General features: G+C 37.0%; 5 protein-coding genes and 1 non-coding gene across 7 annotated transcripts; 2 read left to right on the forward strand and 4 right to left on the reverse strand.

The window, feature by feature from the left end:
- Window positions 1-2,311: 2,311 nt before the first annotated feature.
- Window positions 2,312-3,219, reverse strand: LOC103312826 (uncharacterized). The gene is made up of 3 exons (XR_010335509.1): window positions 3,063-3,219; window positions 2,838-3,016; window positions 2,312-2,787 (listed from the first exon to the last, which is right to left on the reverse strand). It is a non-coding gene; the product is annotated as an uncharacterized LOC103312826 (transcript).
- Window positions 3,220-7,073: 3,854 nt separating this feature from the next.
- Window positions 7,074-14,969, forward strand: LOC663945 (uncharacterized protein). Its single transcript, XM_969972.3, has 2 exons — window positions 7,074-7,206; window positions 13,887-14,969. The coding sequence occupies exons 1-2, from the start codon at window positions 7,167-7,169 to the stop codon at window positions 14,723-14,725; spliced, it is 879 nt and encodes a 292-aa protein (XP_975065.3). The 5' UTR covers window positions 7,074-7,166; the 3' UTR covers window positions 14,726-14,969.
- On the reverse strand, window positions 7,350-15,262 carry clos (closca). Of its 2 annotated transcripts, none has more exons than XM_064358629.1 (16): window positions 15,108-15,262; window positions 14,923-15,063; window positions 13,136-13,864; window positions 12,967-13,085; window positions 12,546-12,923; window positions 11,067-12,493; window positions 10,476-11,017; window positions 10,186-10,428; window positions 9,983-10,140; window positions 9,685-9,937; window positions 9,119-9,371; window positions 8,676-9,070; window positions 8,456-8,632; window positions 8,327-8,407; window positions 8,066-8,280; window positions 7,350-8,020 (listed from the first exon to the last, which is right to left on the reverse strand). In XM_064358629.1, exons 1-16 carry the CDS (start codon window positions 15,217-15,219, stop codon window positions 7,436-7,438), a joined length of 5,808 nt encoding a protein of 1,935 aa, XP_064214699.1. In that variant the 5' UTR covers window positions 15,220-15,262; the 3' UTR covers window positions 7,350-7,435. The 2 variants fall into 2 exon arrangements, with proteins under 2 accessions (XP_064214699.1, XP_015834885.2); XM_015979399.2 differs by having other exon boundaries at window positions 11,067-12,502.
- Window positions 15,263-15,312: 50 nt separating this feature from the next.
- Window positions 15,313-16,038, reverse strand: APC10 (Anaphase Promoting Complex subunit 10). Its single transcript, XM_969985.4, has 2 exons — window positions 15,842-16,038; window positions 15,313-15,789 (listed from the first exon to the last, which is right to left on the reverse strand). The coding sequence occupies exons 1-2, from the start codon at window positions 15,957-15,959 to the stop codon at window positions 15,341-15,343; spliced, it is 567 nt and encodes a 188-aa protein (XP_975078.2). The 5' UTR covers window positions 15,960-16,038; the 3' UTR covers window positions 15,313-15,340.
- A 73-nt stretch (window positions 16,039-16,111) lies between these two features.
- Window positions 16,112-20,160, forward strand: LOC663971 (putative helicase mov-10-B.1). Its single transcript, XM_001815252.4, has 10 exons — window positions 16,112-16,443; window positions 16,489-16,734; window positions 16,786-16,986; window positions 17,272-17,600; window positions 17,648-17,904; window positions 17,950-18,121; window positions 18,167-19,103; window positions 19,143-19,732; window positions 19,781-19,988; window positions 20,038-20,160. The coding sequence occupies exons 1-10, from the start codon at window positions 16,431-16,433 to the stop codon at window positions 20,085-20,087; spliced, it is 3,003 nt and encodes a 1,000-aa protein (XP_001815304.3). The 5' UTR covers window positions 16,112-16,430; the 3' UTR covers window positions 20,088-20,160.
- On the reverse strand, window positions 20,097-22,791 carry LOC663983 (nose resistant to fluoxetine protein 6). The gene is made up of 10 exons (XM_008194463.3): window positions 22,590-22,791; window positions 22,141-22,540; window positions 22,014-22,090; window positions 21,612-21,969; window positions 21,394-21,562; window positions 21,158-21,351; window positions 20,792-21,111; window positions 20,604-20,746; window positions 20,296-20,398; window positions 20,097-20,244 (listed from the first exon to the last, which is right to left on the reverse strand). The coding sequence occupies exons 1-10, from the start codon at window positions 22,765-22,767 to the stop codon at window positions 20,171-20,173; spliced, it is 2,016 nt and encodes a 671-aa protein (XP_008192685.3). The 5' UTR covers window positions 22,768-22,791; the 3' UTR covers window positions 20,097-20,170.
- Between the last annotated feature and the right edge of the window lie 164 nt (window positions 22,792-22,955).

Below are 22,955 nucleotides of genomic sequence, written 5' to 3' on the forward strand. Positions count from 1 at the left end.
ACACGTTCCGTAAACTTTATCCCTCGCGGATAATAGTTATCACAATCGTATAGTATTTCAAATTCCTTTTGATAAGATTTAAGTGTATGTTTTCTTATAGATATTTTACAATTTCATTGAAAGTGATTCAAAGATAAGTCCTAAATATACAAATTTCTTCTTCATCAACGATATTTGTCACTTTTATAATATAATTTATTATATTTATTTATTATATAATTTATTATATTATAATAGTAAAAGCCGCATTTGAATGTTTTTATAATAACTTAAATAATTTGCTTTAATCTTTTAAATGAAATAGTTGTGGATTTTATTACTTAATTTATAGGCTATTCCAAACTTCTCAAATCTCTGACCTATGCGATGTTTAAGACCAAATTTTGAACAAAAAGAACGAAATTTTGACTTCAACCGGTAAATGAAACTAACATTTTTACTGAGAAATGACAGTGAATTTAATGAGTTAGCGTTAGAACTAAGTATTTTTCCTAAAAATTGTAATTTTATTTTTGTACTTAGGTATTTATTTCACTTTTAAATGTATTGATACGAACATCTATAGTACAAAAAAGTAAATGCTTAAACGTTTTACGCAAATTCACAAAACATTTTATTATAATTTATTGAAAACTCAAAATTTGTCTTTTATTTTCGAGCGTTGTAGAAAATCACTTCAGGGGCCTATTTCATGAAACTTTTTAGAAGTGATTTACTTGTCGCTTGTATACTTTTATCCACAATCACATTATAATTGGAGTCTTATCCACGCTTATGAATTTATGATTTATAAAGCATATAAAGTGACTTATTATTCACTAGTGGAATAAAGTGACTAAGTAAAGTTACTAAAGTTAATTTTATTTCACTAGTGTCATTGCAACTAGTAATTATGACTACCAGACAAAGCTTGCCAAGTTTCATTTTACGCATAGGAATATTTTTAATTTAACTTCGATTAATTCCAGATAATCGTGGAAAATAATAATGTATATTTTTTTTTGAAAAATGACCTTTATTTTGGAGTAATAAATTTTTGTAATTTTTCTTCAAAACGAAACCGCAAATTGCAAATATTTAAATTTTTTTTACTCTAAAATAAAACTATTTTTGAGAAATTATTTTACATTATTTTTCTTTTCTTTTACATTATTATTTTTTAATTATTAATTATTATTTTACATCTTTTACATTATTTTCTTTACACATCATCTTCACCATAAATAAAAATAAAAACTGAAACTTTTAGCTTGCATTTGAAAAAAACGCAGTTTAAAGATTATCCTTTAAACCAATGTATGTTTGTGGGGAAGACACGAAATGTTTATTTTTTCCTGTATGTTTAGACTACTGAATCGATTCTCTACAGTGCTCTAAACTCAAAATTTGCCAATTTTGAGACACTGCATAATATAAAAAATAATTAGCATTTAACGTAAAATCCTCTTTCTTTATTAAACTTCTTTATGTTGATAATTTTGACAATATATTTAAAAGTACGGTAAAAATGTAAATGTTTTGATGAAGAAAGCGAGTCTTAATTGAAAATAATGAATCGTGTACGAGATTGTTGACGTTACAAAAGCGCCAACCCTCTACATGGTAGACTCCCATTTCGCATTTCCATATTCAAATGGTCTGATTCACCTCCCGACTTGTTGCGTTCCAGTTCCATCTAAACGCAAAATAATTCCATACTAATTTCAATAATAATCCGTTAATGTCGTCGAAATGTTCAATTATCGGTCTGATCCAGTCATGTGCCATTAAGTTATTGTTCACTCTATCCTCCTAGCACCGTCTGCGCAATGGAGGAGAAAACTCTTTACGTAACAATAAACAGATGATGAGGCCTGAGCTTGAATCGATGCGACGTCCTGCTTTTAATAAGCCTTATTATTTCATTATTTGTGTCTTGGCTCGATTCTCGGTGAATTCTTCTCGTTTTGATTTACTGCAGGCAATTCGCTTTTTATGGACTCGAAAGTAATTACGAGACGCCATTTTCGAAGCGAAAAAATCAATTTCCGCACTGTGTCATCACACGATAATTGTGCGCTGGGTTAGCAAACAAAGCCCAGGAGAATTCCGGAGCTGTGACCGGAGTCGGAGACTCCTTCCCATCGTAAACATGCTGTGGAACAAGCCGCAGGTCCTGCTGCTGCAGTCCTAACAGTCGCCTCTCTAGGGGAATCCTCGACCCTCATATACCGATATAGCGCAACGCACAATTATTTAGGGACCTTCTTCGAGGTCTAATCCAATATTCACATTAAAAGATTTATGTGCGAAATAAAACTCAAGACAAAACTCAACTCGAAAAATTTATTTCCACCATTTTTTTATAAATACGAGGAGTAAATTTTGCCGCTTCTTGTTTTCCGGGTTGTTCGGATTTTTTTGCGTCGTTTGCCACTTTTAATATTTCGGTCCTGCCAATCACAATCACCATAGCCCTTAAATTGGTCTTGTTCATCTTTTTTGCTGTCCATTTGGTCTGATAGGTTATCACCATCTGATTTAAGGCTGTAAACACTTGGGGTGCCCTCTTTTGTAATTGTTCGTTCCACACTTGTGTCCTTGTTACACCGACATTTTATCGTCGAACCACTTTTCGAAGAAAACGAACAAGTGGACGAACGTTGATTATTATGAAGCAAATCTAAGGAATCCTTCGTTGCCGCTAATAAATTGCTTCGGCATCTACTTCTTGAGCGGTGCGAGCGAAATTTTCGCGAAGACAACCATCTGTGGTCTTTAAAATTACACAAAGAGGAAGACTGCGAGCTACAAATTTTGAAAGTGAATTTTGGTCGATTCAACCGGGCAGTACATACTCATTTTTATGAATTCGTCCATCCAAAATCTTCGACTTCCGGTTATTGAAATTTGTATAACTGACTTGAATTTTTTTGTTTTTGACTAAACGATTGTATAAATAGTACAGAGTACCGGAAATAATAATAAGTCCAGTGGACGGGGGTACAATCTGACTTGTAGTAAGGGGTGCTTGAGTCTGAAATTAGCTTTGAAGACGGTGAAAATTTTGAAATTGAACTTACGGCAACTATAATCCTATCCAGCAAACCTCTAATGACCACTGTTATCACCGCCACTGCAAAATTGGCCGAAATCATCTTTTTTAGACCATGTTTATTGTGGCAAACTTATACACTTCAAATTTTCTCCATATATGTCAATAAGGCAGAGATGAGTAGATTGATAAATGATTTTTGATGTTTCATAAATCACCAACTTATGAATGGGTGTAAAACTAGGGGAGTGCAGCCACCAAAAGCACAAAGGCCACGCGACCAACTCAAAGACTGATCAACTGAAAGTTTGCTTACCGCAACACTACAGATGGCCTTTTGAACAGGGGTGAAGCGCTTTTATTACCCTAGTAAGTGGCACGAAATTTATTTTCAATAAAGACACTTGTCCGGGAGTGCATGATACATGTCCTACCTAATGATACGAAAAGTGACTTAATTAAATCAGATCAAGTGATTGAGATAATTATAGACGGAGAAAAGTTTCGTCAATTCGGAATGGAAGAAGTGAAAAGTAAACAGCGTGATAGATGTTTATTATAGAGCGAGGCGGCCATAGTTAGGATGGTCCCTGGAGACTCCGGGATGAATCTTAGAGGTGGAGCGCTTCTTGGACAAATTGCCCGGAGCGGAGATCGGGGACCTGAGACAGGATCAGAACGGCGGGATGCGGCGATATTCCACCAAAAGCCAACCCTCCCTCTCACAAAACACAGAGACAGCAAACACTTTTTATTAAACTTCCGACTCATAAACTTATAGTAGAAAGTTTTTAAATATTAATTCTGTATGAGTTATTATTACCTACATTGAGCTGATCAATTGACCTGACTAAAATGTTCCGAATTATTAAATTTTTGTCTGCCGCAAAACTTTCGGTCACTCTATTGTATTTGGATTGTTTAGATCGATAAAAAAACTCAATAAAATATACAAAATTCCCAAAAATTACTCATAATAAACAAATTTAATTTGACTGTTTGCAGAGAATTAAGTGGCGACTATTTTACCCCCTCTTTTAATTGACAAGTTTTCAGTTAATGAACCTTTGGGTTTCACAAAAAATTAAAAAATTTACATGTCCAAGAGAACTAAATCATATTGAAAAATCCTTTAAGATAATATTATGTCTTTTTGCCTTTTATAATTACAAACAAATTTTCTGAGATTGATAAACGAGCTGTAAAATCGTATGTCAAATACTTGTTGTCAGTATCAAAGTCAAAGATTTTTCTTAATACGCAGTAACAAAGGTTAAATACAAAAGCAGAATAGAGGCAGAAGATGAAATTTGTTTGCAAATCTCAACCGTTATTTTGCATACAGGGTGTCCGTTTTTCAAGCTCCACCATGGGGATCTCAGTTATTATAAGAGATACAAACGTCGGTTTCTATGTTGAACATTTATGAGCAAGAAAATTTGATGTATCGTTTTCAGTTTCTGAATTTTTTCCAATAGGAAAAAACAAAAAATTGTTATGTTAGTTTTTGTTCCTTTAAGTGTAAACCAACAAAATTAGACGTTTTTAATTTTAAGGTTCTTCAGGCAGTTTTTTACAAGGAATCTAAATTTGTCATCGTATTTTCCAAGGTGTTCATGATGTCAAAGTTACAATACTCCACTTTGGTTTTTCGTAAAGACGCCATTTTCGCTTTTTGTATTTTTGAAAAGTGTTTTATTCCTGATTACAACAATGTATCACATGATATGATCGAATTTTACATGCTGATCAAAATGAAGAAAAAAATATTTTTGCGAAGAGTGCTTTGGAAGAAACTATCAAAATTTCTTTTGTTAAACAAAAATTTTGGCACTTTTTGCTAAAATGCTTTTTTCTTAATTTTCTTTAATGTGATGCATCGTTGTAATTGAGAATAAAACGTCTATTTCTTCTGCGGTTTTTCGCTTAAAAAGCAAAAACAAAAATTTCAATTTTTGTAAAAATTAAAAATTTTCGTTTTGTTTTTCAATAATTCAAAAACTAAAAATGTCAAATCAGACTTTTTCTTAGATAATTATTCAGCATAAAAATACGCAACTTTACCCTAATTCAACCGACCTCGTATCTCTTATAATAACTAAGATCCTCAGCTAAGAAGCTCAAAAAATGGACACTTGTATATTTTATTTTAGACAGGCTTAAAATCAAACCTATACAGTCATTGTCTATTTTTTTTTGTATGTTTGTGTTAAATTTTTTAAATTAATGTTTCTCAAAGATTGATCACTCGGATCACCGACATTTTTTGGGGTTAATCTACCCTTTATTTTTTTTAATATGTAAAAAAATGTTTACGTGATACTCTAATAGAAATTAGAAGAAGCATTCTCTTAAGTTTTTGAAAATTATTATTGGGAAGGTAGGTGTGGAGAGAAAAAAAATACACTGTACGAAGCAGAACAAAACTTTTATTTGGTTACTGTCTACTAACAACAAAGACTAACAACTGAGACACGGCGTACAATGTACCTATTTTATAATCATTTAAGTCATTTAAAATATGATGACAGTGATTACTCTTTATACACAATGTTCATCAAGAAATTTTGTCAAGTTTTCTTTTTTGTTTCAAGTGTTTTAAAAATTGGTGCATCTGGTTATTAAAAGTTGTTTTTTTATTGCGAAATAATCGTCTCTTTTGTGTTACAATTATGCTGAACGTGGAAGAAATAGAAGTGAGAATTAATTAAAATATAAACAAAGTGGCTTCTTCCCTTTGGAGTGGTTGGTTCTCTTAATATTTTCATTCAGTGTGAAAAAATAAGACTACACTCTGTGTGCATTTCCTTGAGTGTTTTTATCCGGCTTTTCCGCGCGTTCTGCTTACGCCAGTGAACGGCGAAATGTCAATAAGCGTTGTGCCCCTTGAGACAAAAGTCAATATTGTCGCTGTTCAATTCGTAAGAAGATGGTTTTGGGAGGCGTTTAATAATTGACCGGAGTCGGAACGAAAAAGCTGATTTGTGCGTGGTGGAACTGCTGGCGATCCTTTTTCCGGTGCCAATCCGGAACAGACACGGACTCCTGTCCCGAGGCAATGAGGACAATCAGTCTCTCCCCTGTTCTTATTTCGTCGGAGATATTTGTCTGGCCGGAATCTGCTCTTGTGCAGAGTTGAGACTCATTTCTAGACCGTTTTCATCCGTTCTATTAGTCTAGATTGTAGTCGGTCGGGCGGCACTCTTGTCTTATTGCACACACACACAAACACACACATACCCGCGTCTCTGTCGATCCTCCACACACTGTGCTTTCTGCTGATTGCTTAGGGTACACAAATTGTGCAATAAGCTTTTTCATTAAATGAATTATGTGTTTTGTTGCTGCTTCGCCGGATTCCCGTCTTTCGCGTTTTTTCACCTAATGTTATGTTAAAGGTCTAGCGCAGAAATCAAAAACAGGGCTTAATCGCTTAATGCGGAAGCTCGGTTCGATTTCGCAGAGCTTTTACTGGCCGTACCCTTAAAACGAACAGTTTTGTCGGCCCTACCTTCCAACCCTTTAATCGATGTTTATGAAATGAGGCTTCAGATATTAACGCTATTATAGTCTCAAATTGCTTCTTATCTTATTAAGAGCCATGAACAGCCGCATTAACCGTCTAATTCGCTTTTACATTCTAATTAAATTCTAGGCTTGAAACTCTTCTTCTTAGTTTCTTAATGCATTCTACAATCATGGTTCTAATTTCAGCAGAAACACCCCTTCAAAAATTTATACTCTCGTTCGCAACGAAAAATAAATTTAAGTTGTTTGTTCAGTATTGAATGACACTCGCATCCGCCCATTACAATCATTATCCACTTGGAGGTTTGATTTCAATAGGGCCGAAATGAACAGATATGATCTCATCCAAAGCCACGTGCCTCGACAGGCGACTTTGCACGGCACGTGGCCGCCGGACGCCTTCTACACGTTCAAATTATCCCATAATCTAATTTGACGACCCATTGATTTTTACTTCTGAAATTATTGTCGTTTACTTTGGAGCAAACTGTACAAAATTTGATCAGTAGTAGGCAACCAAATATACAACAGTAATTGACGCGCATGCGTGCGTTTATTTTTTATTTTCATAAACAAGAAGTGTCAGTGTCAACGTCAAAAGCACATGTTTGTGACAGAAACAACCCAATTGTCGACCACAAAAGGTAAATTAAAATTAAACTAAACAAATTAACTAATCCAGCAAGAAACACCATGACTTGCGTATCGTTTCAAATAATCATTGATTAGTTCAGAGGTTATCTCGAAAAAATCTCGTAGACACTCATAAGTGGAAAAAACTAGTTCGAACCATTTAATATTTTTTATTAATATCACATTCACGTATCACACAACAAAATAAAATAACAAAAACGCCAAAACAATACGTTATTATTAAACTCCCTTTCTAATTTCATCACCCTTTTCGCCTTTGAATATCGCTTGTATAACGTTGATTTCGTCATAACTCTGCGCTATAATAAAGTGTTGGTTGTCTCCACCCATAAACAGGTTCATGTATAATATTTTGGGTAGAGTTGAGCCCGCGAGCGCTAATTTGAACCCGGCGATACCCTCGTACCGGTAAACAAGCAAGGGTTGGGTCGGATTGTCCGTCACAACGTACAAAATTAATTCATTTGATGGTAGAACCGAAAATTCGACTTGAATCGGAGCGTCGAGCTCCAGACTTTGCCAAGGGACGAACTGAAGCGACGACTCGTCGAATTTTCTAATCTCGACCCTTCCGGAATAAATCGCGTTTTGTAAATGACCACAAGCGACAGCCAGATAGTGAAAACCATTGTACGAAGCTGTGGCAACACTCCGCGGTTGGGCTTCGAACACTGTTTGGTGGATTTCGAAGTAGCCGGTGTTGTTATTTAGGCGCCAAAGGTCGATCTCAGACTCTAATAAACCGTCCCTGGGTTCGGTGATAATGGCCAGGAATAAAGTTCCGTCGATGCTTATCGACGATCCCTAAATTTTTCATCACAAAATCGAAATTTCACGATTTTTACTTGCCTCAAGCCCGATTGATGCTTCCAGTGTTTGCAAGAGTTCGATACTGCCCTCAATCTCGCAGAATATTTTTGGGGCACAATTACTGTAAATAAATAGAGTGCAGTTTGTGCCTGTGTAAGATAACACGAAGGAGGTAGTGGATCGCGTGAGGTTTGTCAGGATGGTCCAAGTGTTTTGAAGCACAGGGCGTGACATTAGAGTGAAACTTGCGGTCCCTAAAATTTTGAAAATAATGTTTGTGACACAAACAACTAAAAATACCGTTCGGTCTTTCCATGTAAATGTAGCGACCCGAAAAAACCTGGTCTACGTACGTTAGAGGTTCAGTGAATTTTATAATTCCTGCAAAAATATTAAAAAATTATGATAAATAATACATTTTGAACGCGCCTTCGTTTGCGAATTGTTTTTCGGGATGCCATCCATACAAATCCATTCTGAGCCCGTCCTCATCTGTCACCAAAGAACCAACCCGGAGAACGTTATCTGAGCAAAATATCACCTTGCTGTCTGTTACCAGAGGGATGATTTGGACGGTTTTGTAATGATGCACAAAATAAGCTTGAGCTAAGCGAAAAATTAGATTAAAACTTTTCAACGATTGTGTTACCTTTGACCGAATTTTCGAGTTTGTAAGTCATGTCTAAAAGCGTGTTATACTGTTTGAGTAAATTGTTCAAAACTCCTAAATTGGTGACGTTCATGATCAGCTCAGTCATGTTTATCCCTTGATAAGTTTTTCTAATAACCAAATTATTTGCAGTTATGTTGTTGTCAAAATTGAGTTTGGTTTTAAAGACATTGTCTTGATTTTTATACGCTTGGTCGTTGATAAGATTGGAAAGATCAACATCGTTTAATAAGCCCTTCAATTTGATGCTTTTGAACACAACTGGGCTTAGTCGAGTCGAATGAATGATTTTTTTCCCGGTTATTTCCTGCGGTATGTCTGTTACCATAATATTCTTTGAATCAAACGTGTGTCCATTCAACTTCCCTGAAACCCTAATTGGATTGAATTAATTTGGAAGTGAATCAGTGTAAAATTATTACTGGAAACCGTTTACGAATTTCGCATTCTTGAAAATTTTATCCGCCGTGATATTGAAACTAGTGGTTTTAAGAACCGAATTTTTGAACCAGTCTAGAACGTCAACGTCCTGGATTTTAATATTTTTTTCCAGTTTCAAGTAATCTACGTCCAGATTTTCGAAAATTTTTACACCAGTAACCATATTGTCCTTATCGTATCTCATGACGTCGATTTCTAGGTCTAAATTATTGACGAGAAAGTCACCACTTAAATCTGAAAATAACAAAGTACAGTTATTAATAATACGAGTGCGAAAAACCAAGCTTAAAGTTCGAGGGCTGTCGTTATGCAACGAGCGTAAGCGAGTAGCATACCTAGACACCCGATAACCTTAACCGTTTTCGCATAAATGTTATTGATTTTTTTTTGTTGTAACATTTTAATGCCATGGGAAGCGTGTTTTAAAATAGTGAAAACGTTACTATGGGAAACGTGTTTTAAAATAATGTTTATAATCTAGGGTTCAGATATTAAAAAAAACTTAAAATGTTACCAACAAAAAAATAAGGGTTTAGTAATTAGTTACTGTCGATGGTGCAATCTTCCAGGAAGACAACCGATTCGAAAATTTGGTCATAATCATTTAGTAAAGCTGTTTTAACAAATTGGCCCAAATCAATATCATTTACTCGCCCACTGAGGGATATTTCCGGAACCGTTACATTATTTTCAAAAACTAAGTCGTTTTCGAAATTGAAAGTGGCCGTAATGTTTTGATCTTTCGATTTGCTGAAGTAGTTTTCGTAGAGGTGATTCAAGCTGATGTTTTCGACGTATCCCTGAAGATTTAATTGATTTGGAATAATTTAGAGACTCGGACTTACGCTAACGTGAACATCATTTTCGAAAATTACGTCCTCGAAGTGCACAGAACCGGTCAAATTAACGTCTCTGTCTCTAAACCAAGCTTTGTTTCTGATTTCGTTTACCTCCACGTTGTTTATTTTTCCAAGATTTGGTCCAGTGGCAAAATAAGCATTCCCTGAAAAAACAGTTAACAAAAAGGAGACTAAAACCGGATAAATACCCTCAATAGTTAAATTCGTGCCTTCGTTTCCTCCCATAGTAAATTCACAAAATTGCGTTACATTGATTCCGTTCAGGTATCCATCCACCACAAGACTTCCATTAATTGTGACATTATTTCTGAAGATTTTTTCGCCCAAAATTAACACTTCTTGGTCAGAACTTGGCAGCACGGCATTTTCGAAATCAAAATTTTCAACGTGGCCGTTGAGACTTACCCGACTTTTTGAAACAACTCCAGATTCTACAAAACTGTGGTTGGGAGAAATTAACTCGAAACGACATAATTACCAAATGTAGCAGAATCAAACTCGAATGGTTCGTCCAACTTGACTGAGTTTTCAACCAAATGTTCGATTTCGACCCCATTTATTTTATTTGAGGCAATTTGGACGGTTCCGAAAACAACAACAGTGCCCAAAGTCAAGTTTTGTGAAATTGTATTGTCTGTGTCGTTCCCAAAAATTTTCCGGTCGATGCCATTGAACTCATTTTCGAAATGAATGTTTTTAACTTTAAGGTTTGTGAGATTTAGGGGTTTATCAATTGTGAGTTTGTCGATTTCAAGACTGTCAAGCGTAATACCGGTTTCAGCGTGCAAGTTGTTGATGGTGAGTTTATTGAAATTTTTGTGACCACCAATGAAGCCATTCGAGTCTTTTCTAACCGTATCGTTGACAATTTGAGTAAAATTTAAATCATTAACTAGTCCCTTGACTAGAATTGACCGAGCCTTGATTTTGTCCACTTCTAGTAACTCTCTGGTTATGACAACATTTTCGGAACTTGTTTCATTGAAATCGTTATTAAATACAGTTTCATTACTCAAAATCCTGCAACAACAAAATTAGCAAAAACAAGACTAGACCAACGGCTTCTTACTGATCAGTTATGACATGTATGATGTGGTGTTTTCCTTCAATTTGCTGATCGCCGTCGATCCGCAACACCTTATTTTCCAACTCTTCGGTTTCAACATTGTTGATTTTGTTCGCATTTGTGCTTCCTGTAACACGGACGTCCCCGAGGAACGTTTTCAAACCTTGGATAATTTGGGGTTCTTCAGTTCCAGTCACGACAAAATTGTGTGGATTTTTCCCGTTTAAAGTATCAACGAAAATTTCGTCAACATTGATCTGTTGCACAAAGTGTAAATGCGGCTTCACTTCTTTACTTGTCAGTTTAAGACCATCGGCTTCGAGCCAAGTTAGTGAATACATGCCGTCTTCGGTCACAATGTCCTTCACACCAAGCAAATTTTCGATTTGCACATGCCCTTTGATTGTTTTTGGTCCCGTAAGGGCCAAATCATCTTCAATTGTGATCAGAGGATTCATTTTTTCCAAATTTTTGCTTTTGACATGCCCTTGGAAATTGATAGCGTGGTAGATGTTAACGTCGTCGAAGGTTTTGGCGCCGGTTATTTCTTGTTCGTCTGGACTGTCCTTCAGAAGGATGTCAAGCTGGCCATCAATCACTTTAATTCCGTCTAAAGACTTCGAGACTTGGAAGTCATTCACGTGAAGATCATTTTTAAAAATGACTTCATTATTGATTAAATAATTGCCCGCATCTGTTGCTATCAAATCTGATATTTTTTTTCCGGACATTTCGTTAAAAACCTCCAAATTCTTCCCTCGAAGCTCATCGAAAATAAACTCGGACGTCACTTGTTGGTTACCAGATTTTTTCAGTGCGTATTTGTCCAAAGTGGGGACATCTACGTTATTTATGTAACCACCAATCGTTAAATTTTTTACTTTTAGTGTTTCAAAATGCTCGATGAGTGGTTTCTGGGTTGGCGCTCGCAAATTAGACAAATCTTGACCGTTTAGTGACTTTGCAGTCATTTTATTAATTTGAGCTTCTTGCAAAGTTAACGGTTGCGAAAAATTTTGATCACCGGATTTTAGCAACAAACTTTGGTGGTTTATCGACATGTTGTTAAGTTTCCCTTCGATTTTGATCCCTTTAGGGGCTGATAAACTACCTCGCACTTTGAAATTTGTTAAATTTAAGTTGTCAGAAGTGTGAATCAGGGTTTGGGGATCTCTCGTATTAATCGCACTTGCCTTAAGAGACTCATCGGTGATCACTGACACGAAACTAACTTCACCCAAATCAAATCCTTGCTCGATATCGAGCGCATTTTCCAGTAATTTATTAGTTTCAAAATCATTAATCTTATCAGTGACCAGATTGTGGATTAAAGTCGAATTATTGAAGACAATTTCTTCAGCACTGATGATTTCTCCAGGTTTATCAAACACGTTCAGTTGATCCAATAGTGAGTCAATTCGCGAGTTGAGCTTTTCCATCTAATTTTTGAATAAGTTTGCGAAATTTTAACACAGTACTTACCTCTGCGGTTTCGTCGTCTTCGTCGATATCAGCCCTTTTGGCGTCGCCCAAAACCTCGTCAAAAATGACCATACCTCCAATTTTTTCCAACCCACTGTCGCACCAAGTGCCCAAATCGGCATAAATTTCGTTTACGACGTTGTGATGCGTAAATTCCAACCGAAAAATGTTGGCCGTTTTGCCCTTGTTGTTTTTACTCGAAACGACCAAAGCATAACTATTGTTAAATTTGGCGAAACGAATCGATTTTATTCCGGCTTTTTTGAGCAAATCTACCGTCTTTTGAGGAGTCTCTTTGAAAGACCAGCCATCGTATTGGAAATATTTAAGGCCCTCGAAGCGCGAAGTTGCAATTAGCGCAAACTCGTCGTTATCACCCTAATTTTTTGTGATTAATCTAATTTTCGGCGTTTTGACCTACCTGTATTGGCAGCCACTGCTCAATTCCATTCAGACGAAAAGTTTGGAACGGGATGAAATAATTATCCACGAATTTGTAAATTAGGGAATCAGTTGCGTAATTTATGGTACCATCAGAGTCTAAAAAAATAGCCAGTGTTTGCGATTCGTAACAATTTTTGTTTTGACACCTTTGTCCTGGGAGTTGGCAACAATTAAAAACGTATCCGTTTTGTGGTCACTTTGCGACAAAGTGAAGACTTTGATGTCGCTACAAGCCCTTGTGAGAATCCTTTGGTACAAAACATACTTGTCCAAGTGGTAATCGTACTTGTGAATTTCGGAATAGACTCGAGTATTCCCTTCATTGTCCCTGAAATTTGCAAGAGCCAAAAAATTGGCTTGATTGACCCGAAACGGCGTTATTGTTCGAGTGCCTTCACTTGCAATGTTTTGTACCAAATCAAAGTGATTCCCTAGCCATTTGTAAACCGGTATTTGGGACGAATTTGCAATTGACATGTAGACTTCCTCGTGCATCTTCCACAAGGCTATATCAGTAGCAAAGTGCATATCAATCGACTGGATTTTGCTGAGGCCGCCCTTATCAAATTGATAAATCGCGGATTTATTGTGCAAATTATCTCTGGAAGTATCATTTTCGGCCACAGCTATCAGAGTAGCGTTTCCTGAAGCGACAGTGGCAAGTTTGACGCCGTTTCTGACCGAAGCTCTGGCCCTTTCGTTAAAAGTTTCGTTCTCAAATTTGAAAATTACTAAATAATTGGCACTTTCCCTAACATCTGGGCTTTCTAAAGCCGCCGCATGCCACTGCGAATTGTGCTGAAATAGCGTGAGATCGCGCGGAAATCGGACCGGGATTGTGGCTGATGGTGCGATTCCAGACAGGAGATAAGTCCCTACAAATAAGTGTGATTTCAGAAATGGACCCGGGCAAAATCAGGGAGAATCTGGAAAGCCAGTTGTCTGAACTGGAAGCTCTCCAGTCGATGTACAACCCGGGGGAGCTCCGAGTCGAGGATTTGAACGTTCTGGCCGACATTAACGCGTTCGTTGACGGTCGGACGTGCGATTTGCCCGCATATTTGGATCTAACGCTCAATCTTTCAATCGATAATCAAAAATTCGAACTTTGTATAAACCTCTCGCACGAGTATCCCGACGTGGAGCCCGATCTCTTCGTCCGTAATCACAAGTTGAATAAAAAACAACACGCGACGCTTAACAAGGACTTGACCGAGTACATCGCGAGCTTGGACCGCATGCCTTGCATTTTCTCGGCCGTCTCTTGGCTGCAGGACAACGCCTCGAGTTACATTGTTTTGGAGGAAGTGGACGAGCAACGCGTCGAAAAAGACGAGTCACTTGTGCGATACTGGATCTACTCTCACCACATTTACAGTAAGTCGAAACGGCGCGAGATCCTCGATTTGGCGAATACTTTGAACATAACCGGGTTTTGTATGCCCGGAAAACCCGGGATTATCTGTGTGGAGGGAACGAAAAGTGACTGTACTGAGTGGTGGCAGACGATCAAAGCGATGAATTGGAAACGGATTTTTTGCAAAATTAGTGAGGAGTGTAACGAGGCGAGTGAGAGTTTTTTGAAGTTTCGAACTTTTGAGGAACGCGTCTTTCAGAATTGTAATGTTAAGTGTAACCATATGAACATGGGGGAGTTGTTCAAGTTTTTGGAGGATCATCAGTGTGGGTATATTTTTAAGGACATTTTTGGGGTCGAGGCCAAGGCTAGCTCTTAAGGGGGGTTACACCCACAAAAAAAATTATAAAATTGTGGAAATTTAAATCGTCCAAAAATTTGTTTTTTTTATAAAAATTTCTTTAATAGGTGAAGTGTAGCATAAGTTTTTTTTAGTTGTTGTTATTAAAAAGAAAGTGTTTTGTAAATCATTTTTTTTGGGATGTAACCCATTCAATGGTTGTGCAATAAACTTACCTTGTATATTTTTTGTAAAGTCGTCTAATAAACTGCGTTTTTTCTTACTGGCGTTTGTTTCCCCGTGTGTTATCAGTTGCACATAATTCGAAATTTGTGTCTCTATGAATTGTTTAGATGCACCGCTCAAGTCATTATCAGCTACAATTTTACTTCTAACAATTTTTTTTGAGTTGGTAAAATACCTAATAACGCAGGATCGGCTTGGAGATTTTCAAAAAAGTTACTTGTGAGCACTTGAAGATCACTTTTCACGTAATTAATTCCTGCAATTAGCAGCAATATTTTGGACCACATTTTAACACGCAGGACGTACCACAAACCAGAAATAGCTATCTTCTCCAGATAGGTTGCGATAAGTTTTGGAGAGGGTAAATAAAAAGCGCCAAAAAAACTTAAAAATGTTTTATTTCTCGAACTACCTAATTGTTGCATATTGTTGAAACTCTACAGTGGAAAAATTTAAGAAATTGTCAATTGCGATGCCTTGGTTTTCTATGGGACTATAAATTTTGATTTGTCTCATATGGGTGTCCCGCCCATTTTGATGGTTACTAGTTACAGCGATCTGTATCATGAAGACCCTGATGGGCTTATCCCTGATGTCTTTGATGGGTATGTGCACCCACCCTGAGGGTTCCGTGAGCATCACGACTTCGATTTCTTGCAAGTCGTTGAAGTGACTACCCACCCTGATTGAAATACGACTGGGGGTGTAGCTTTCGTCCAACTTATAGTCTGTATAAATATAAATATCACTAATTGTTGTTTTTCTTTGGAATTGGACGTTGACTAAGTGGGGCAATTGCCCGTCTGATTGCCAGTACGTGTCGTCACGGTCATCTCTCAGCTGATCAACGCCAAAACCTGGAATTTTGAGTCAAGGAATAGTGGAGTTAACCTCACTTTTTCGCATTACCTGGCTTGCAGGAGGATAGGCTCCAAATCGCTTGCGACCCCACTTCGCGGACATTCCCGCTTCGCTCGTTTTTGATCGGGTCGACATCACTCGTCGGTTTTGATGCCATTTTAAACATTAAATTGTCTCTAATTTCAAATCTTGTAAATAAACAGCTGTCATGTGCAGATGTTACTACAGTTTCCTGTAATTACAGAATTCTATTTCCAGAGACGGATTCAAGGGCCAAAACACCGGAATATTTTTTGTAAATTTTATGACAAATCTAAATTTGTGTCAGTTAAATCATTCAAATTAAAATGTAAGCAAACGTCCGTAAATTGCTAATATTGGCGGCAAATTTCAAATTACCGAATCGGAAATCATCAGTCTAATCAGGACCCCCACTACGCACGCATTAAATTTGCTGAGGCAAGAAACCTTACTGTTCTGTGGTCCTATCTGTGGATTTTATTTATCTCAGTTTAGCGACTTTAAGTGTAATTCAGTGATAAAGATGGTTTAAAAAAATTAAATTGGTGTTTCGGGAAGCTCAATATTAGGGGCTTCACACTCGACCAAAAAATTGTTAGGCAAGCGCTCCAAAAAGATGTTTTCCCAAGGTAGGATAAAAACTGTTTCTTCGCAATTAATTTTTTTTTCATTAGGTTTAGCTTCCGCCCAAAAATTTGCTTTGTACCTTTACAACAACAATCACCTTGATAAGAATTTTTCTATTGAGAAGGAACACGCTAAAAAGCTTTACAATGAGAAATTCAAAGGTGAAAATAAAATAAAATTTGGCACCGTATTTCATTTCACCGTCAATATGCTTGTTTGGCAAAAAAATCTCGATGTTATGTTTTATAACAAAAATAAATTGCTAAAATTGTTAAACAAAGAAGCACAAATTGGTAAGTAAGTTGCAGTTAATTATCGAAATAATTAATTATTTTGCGGATTAGACACACGTCTGAAAAGTAATAATGTTAAGAAAAAAACAGTTGTTAGTCAAAATCTTTCTTTCAACAAACAACAACCTGAAGAAATTCTGTTGTCTCCACAAGAATGCAAACTGTGTAATGTGAAATTTGATAAACAGAACAAACTTGAGGACCACGTTAATAAGAAGGAACACACCTTTTCCGATTCGCTCAAAAAGGCTCGTAAGTTTTTTGAATCTACCATTTAGAAAAATTTTCCTCAATTTACAAATAGGGGCACCGAGTATGTAATTTATTGTTTCACCATTATTGTGAATTGATAAGATAAAAAAGTGGATAAAGGTTGATTCGTAACATCGTTCAATAGTTTTAAAAACTATTATTCAGCACATTGCATAATAATAGTATTTGTTGTCTCCATTAATTTGCATACTTATTATGAACACTGCATTCTTCTTTCCACTTAACCGGATTTTAATTAATTAAAGTAATAGTCGTTTTTTGTAGTAAAAGAACGTAAAGAAGTACTGCTTGAGTTTGCCGTTGACGGTTCCCCAATCTTGAACAACTTAATCATCCGTAAAAATGTCTCAAAAACGTTCGTCTTAACAATAAACAACCCAAGCAAAAACTCCGTAAAAATTACAAAGATTGGCACCAAAGACAACGTGGAACAAGTGAATTTTAACCACTCGTGCCCTTACGACCTACCAGCTCTCCAAAAGATACAACTGGAATTATTAATTCGTAATACAACAGTTACGAATATGTTGTATTTTCCTATTTTACTCACTGTCGAGACTGTCAGAGGAATTCACCAGTACGCTATCGAATTGGTAGGAGTTCTCTTTAGTCAAACATTGTTTATTATGCACTTTCTAAGGTCTTTCATACACACGACGAATTTTTTGATGACTTGCATCCAGTTGAACCTTTCAAGCGCGCCACTAAACCCGTTTTCGAGGAGTTTGTCCAGGAAATAGACAAAGGTGAACGACCAAATATTTTCCCGCAGAGAAAACTCAAAGTGTCCTTAAATAATTATCGTTTGCCTTTTGATATTATCGCTTGTTTAAATGCGGGGTTGAAAGAATTCCCCGGAATGTCTTCTGCACAGCGCGGACAGTTACTTTATTTGAAGTAAGATTCGTATTTTTGTGCCCAAACCCACATAAATTATTGTAGGAGTTTGCTCAATGTTGATAACAAACAAAATTGCTTGACACCGCGAAATTACACGAAAATGTTAGACATGCTTCTCTATTTTGAAGAACACCAAATGGTGAAAAACATCAAGGATTACGACCGAGAGGACCAGATTTTGAAGAAAGCTGCAGGCGGCTTGTTTGAACTTGAGGTCCTTTTCAATTTTTCTCATCAAATGAATTTAATAATCGTTTAGGTCCCCGGTCTTGCGGAGCATCGCCCGTCTGTTGTTTTCGGCGACGCTGTTTATATCAGAGAGAACAAGAAAAGTACAACACTGTTTGAAGGATTCGTGCACAAAGTTAAAGAATCAAGCGTTTTATTAAAATTTTCCCACCGTTTTGCTACCGACATTTTCGTAAACGGGAAAAAATTCTACGTCAGTTTTACCTTCAACCGTTACCCGATAAGGGTCGAGCATCAGGCTGTCGATTTTTGCCGCATTGATAACGTCGCCCATTTGCTGTTTCCCTCCAAAATCCCCAACTCGCCCATTTCTAGCGCTCCTCTTGTTTGGTTTAATCGGGACATTGAGGGAAACCCCCACCAACAGCAAGCAGTGCGCGCTGTTTTACAAAAAACAGCAATGCCCGCCCCTTACTTAATTTTCGGACCGCCTGGAACCGGTAAAACCATGACGGTGGTGGAATCGGTGAAACAAATTTATAAAAATGGCAACGAGAAAATTTTGATTTGCACTCCTTCAAACAACGCAGCGAATGAAGTGACCAAGCGTTTGATTAACACAATTCCGGCCACTGATCTCTTCCGATACATTGCTCCCAGTTTTCCTAACCACCTAATACCCAAAGAAATCAAAAAGTATATCAATTTTCCGGGAGGTAACTACACCTTGCCCACGATCGAACAATTTACAAAGTATCGAATTGTGATCACAACACTGACTTCAGCTGCGAAATTAGTCAACGGGGGCTGTCCGGGGGACCATTTCAGTTATGTGTTTATTGATGAAAGTGGGCAAGCTACCGAAACTGAAAGTTTGGTGGCTATAGCTGGAATTTTGACGAGTCAGGCGAAACAGGGAGTTTTTTCGGGGCAAATTGTTTTGGCGGGGGATCCCAGACAACTTGGGCCAGTGATTCACTCAACTTTAGCCAAAGAATATGGTTTCGGTGAGTAGTTATTCAAAAATCAACCAATAACTTGCAAAGGCACTTCCATGTTGGAACGTTTGATGGACACCTGTGTTTGTTACCAAAAAAATGCTAACTCAAAGAAGTACAATCCGAGCGCTTTGACCAAACTCGTGAAGAACTATCGGTCCCATAAAGTCATTATAGACCAACCGAATAAGTTGTTTTATGACGATGAATTAGAATCGGCGGGTGATAATTTGATAAATGCGGCCTTGAACTGGGAGCATTTGCCCAATCGTCAATTCCCGTTGATTTTTCACAGCGTCGTGGGAATAGACCAACGTGAGAAAACATCACCCAGTTTTTTCAACATTCAAGAAGTTCAAATCGTTATGGATTACTTGAATAAGTTGATCGGTTGTAAAATGCAAGGTATTTCGATCAACGAAGACCATATTGGGGTCGTAACACCGTACAAAAAACAAGCCGAGAAAATAAGACACTCCTGTTTGAAGAAAAAATATAGCGAAAGTTTAATGGTGGGGACTGTTGAACAGTTTCAGGGCCAAGAAAAACTGATCATTATTATATCAACTGTCAGATCCAAGTCGGACCTGATCAAGTTTGATCTTAAATTCCACTTAGGGTTTTTGAACAATCCAAAGGTACTAGAACGAATAAGATTTTTCAATTTATTATTTGCGATTTTTAAGCGTTTCAACGTTGCCATAACTCGGGCCAAAGCTTTGTTAATTATCGTCGGAAACCCCAATATTTTGCAACACGACAATTACTGGAGGAGCATGATTTCGTACTGCGAGAACAATAATGCTTTAATTGGCGATAAATTTGTTTTTGATAACTCGGGTGCCACAAAAATGGATGACTTAATTCGTCAAGCACAAGTCATGACAATTACCGGTAAAAATCACGTGCTGATGTTATTGCAAAAACTTTTGGAATTTTCTAGATGGGCCAAGTCTTGAAGAACGTCCAAACTTTTCCAGAGGCAATGTTTAAAATTCCTGATTTTTGTTATTTTGAGGCATGAATTATAATTTTTATTTGCTGGTCATTAAATATAAAAATGTAGGCTAATTGTTTTATTTTTCAAACGCCGCATTCTCGATTCCTTTTTCTAAATCTTGTTTTTGCTGTTTTTTCTTACCCACGTTCCCTAAAACAAATGTTGTTATTTATTTTGTTATTTTGTCGCAAAATGAAGTACCAAATATGAGTTTTTCTATTATTATTATCGGGGATTCAGTCATCAAAACCAATAGAACGGAAAGTCCGGTACTAACCCAAAGAGTCCCCCAAAATTCGTACGCCTTAGAAAAAAAAACAAATATCACACTTTAAATACAATTTAAGTACACTCACGATCAAAAAGAATGACACCCCTATCAACCGGACCAGACAGCGAAATTCCGATTAATAAATTTTAGGTCATAAATTTTAACAAACAGGTTAGTTTTTAAACTGTCCAGCTAGTTTATGCAATGTGTCCTTCTTTTTGATCGTGACTGTACCTACCATATTAAAATCACCGAAATAATCCGGCCATTTTTTACCATATGCTATCACATATAATAACGTCACGTGAGTTAGGTATATGCTATATGTGAAACGGTTAAGTACTTGATAAATCGGAAGTGAAAGAAACCAGTTAATTGGTCCTAAAATTTTGTTTAAAACCTCGATTTTTTAAATTGTTGACTCACCTCCATGACAGGTAGTACAAGCTAAAATAATCCACGAAATGGCAAGCGACCAAATTGGTCGTACTAGTGCTATATGAATAGCATTACCCCACTTGTCGTAATCCTTCCCACGGAGGGTACTATGCCCCCCTAACACGCAAGCAAGCAGCGTCCCTAGACACACACCCCATGAAACAAAAACCACAACTTTGTTGGGTCTCAAAGAAATTTCGTTTTGTTTAATTTTGAAAATAAAATAGCCCAAGACCACACCAATGACCCATGGACCCGATCTCGTGTGGGTTAAGAGGTAGTACTTGGTTTGATAGTCATTAGAATTGCTAAAACTATGGTTGGAAAATTTGGAGTAACTGAGACCAGTTTTACCCATAAAAATTTGATAAAATCGCCGGCAGTTCGTTATCCCACGCTTCGTAAAAACCTACTCCCGTCAATGCCAAAACGCATAATAAGAGAAATGGTAAACAGATACGCGGATATTTCCATAGCGCAAAAAACACCAGTGGCGAAATAACGTACAGTTGCATGTCAATGTTGAGGTACCATGTTTGCCCAACACACTACAATTTTTTTATTCCAAATTTTTTTCTCAAGGTTTTTACCATTTCCGATACGTTGACGTAGTTTTGGACGTAGAGAAGGGCCGACCACCAGTAATTTTGACAATTTTTTTGGAAATATAGCTCAAGGAAGGGCCACTTTGGCCCCGACCCTAAGTACTTCAAAAGAGTTGCGCTGACTAGTACCACCAAAGCAAACGGGGCGGTTAACCTGTCGAATATTTTTTTAAATAAAATTTGATTGTTGTAATCGTGATTGCCTGAGGTATCGATGGAGGTAGTACAGAAATAAATTGAAAGGGACTTTTTTGTGCTTGGCTTTCATAAATCCGTACATCATTAAAGTGCCACCGATTGTGAAGAACGTATCTACTGATAAAGTCCCACTAACCAGGAACATGCTGTACAGCGAGTTTGCCCATTCCATTAACTGTTTAGTGTTGGTGATTGAACCATTCATGGGTATTGAATACTGATGACCTGCCACAACCCACATCATGCTAATGAATTTTAAACCATTCAGGCATGGAAGTTGGTCGGGGGTGGAAGCAGTCATTTTGAATATTTTTTGACCGTTGCTATAAGCCGAAAAGCCTTTTAAAATCAATGGACACGTTCCTAAAAATTCGATTTTTTCGTTGTCCTTGTTAATTCATACTTACTGTGACCATAAAATACGTAGTAAATATCACAGATTGTTGATACGAGGACCATGGCGGCCAACAAAACTAGAACAACTCTACAAAACAAAATCTTTACAAGTAACACTTAATAAGTCTTTAAACAAACATTGTCACAATCGCTCCAGAAGTGAGATCGGGTTTAACTTCGTTAATTGTTTGGCAAAGAGAGTCAGTGAAAGTGATTCCAATTTGTTGGCCAAATACTGAACTGAATAAAGCGTTACCGATTGCATTAGTGTCATTCGTAGAACACCCGTTTGGTAAACACAGTGCCCATGTGGGCATAACTTGTGTTATTTTTACGCCATCGAGGTCTCCAAGAGAGCCAGTTTCAAGCTGTTTTTGGTCATTTTTCTCGTTAATTGAGATAAATCCCAAACAGTATTTACCAAGGATAATACCCGTGTTTGTGGTGGTTTTGACATTGATGCATTGGTCAAAATCGCCCATTTCGCCAAAATTCAGTGAGAGAATCCCTGATGGTATTTTTGACGTAGCGTCCAACACTGGATTTGAAAACGAAGAAACATTAAATTAATCAAATTGTTGACTCACTTTGCAGTGCCCATGAAGTCTCATTTAGACTCAAATTAGCCAAATATTCCCCAAGTTGTTGCTCACATTTCGGTGTAAGTAACAAAGACGAATTTTGCAAAATTTCAATGAAGGACTGACACTGTGCGCCCAGCACCAAGAAAAACAATATCGACGCGCTAAGCCACATTTTGCTCATGAAGTGTGCTGAATGTGGATATTTATACCTAGATATTGCTTTTGGTATTTATCTTTTTTAATTATCTCTAATAGGTATTATTATGTTTTTACGTTGTATTGAAGACCTTGTAATTCCATGCTAAAAATCTTAAGTGTGTTTTGATGAGTATGATTGCAAATGTCAACGAACTCGTTATCTGATGCAGC

Source organism: Tribolium castaneum, chromosome 9 (genome assembly GCF_031307605.1).
Source record: "Tribolium castaneum strain GA2 chromosome 9, icTriCast1.1, whole genome shotgun sequence".
NCBI classification, from domain to species: domain Eukaryota; kingdom Metazoa; phylum Arthropoda; class Insecta; order Coleoptera; family Tenebrionidae; genus Tribolium; species Tribolium castaneum.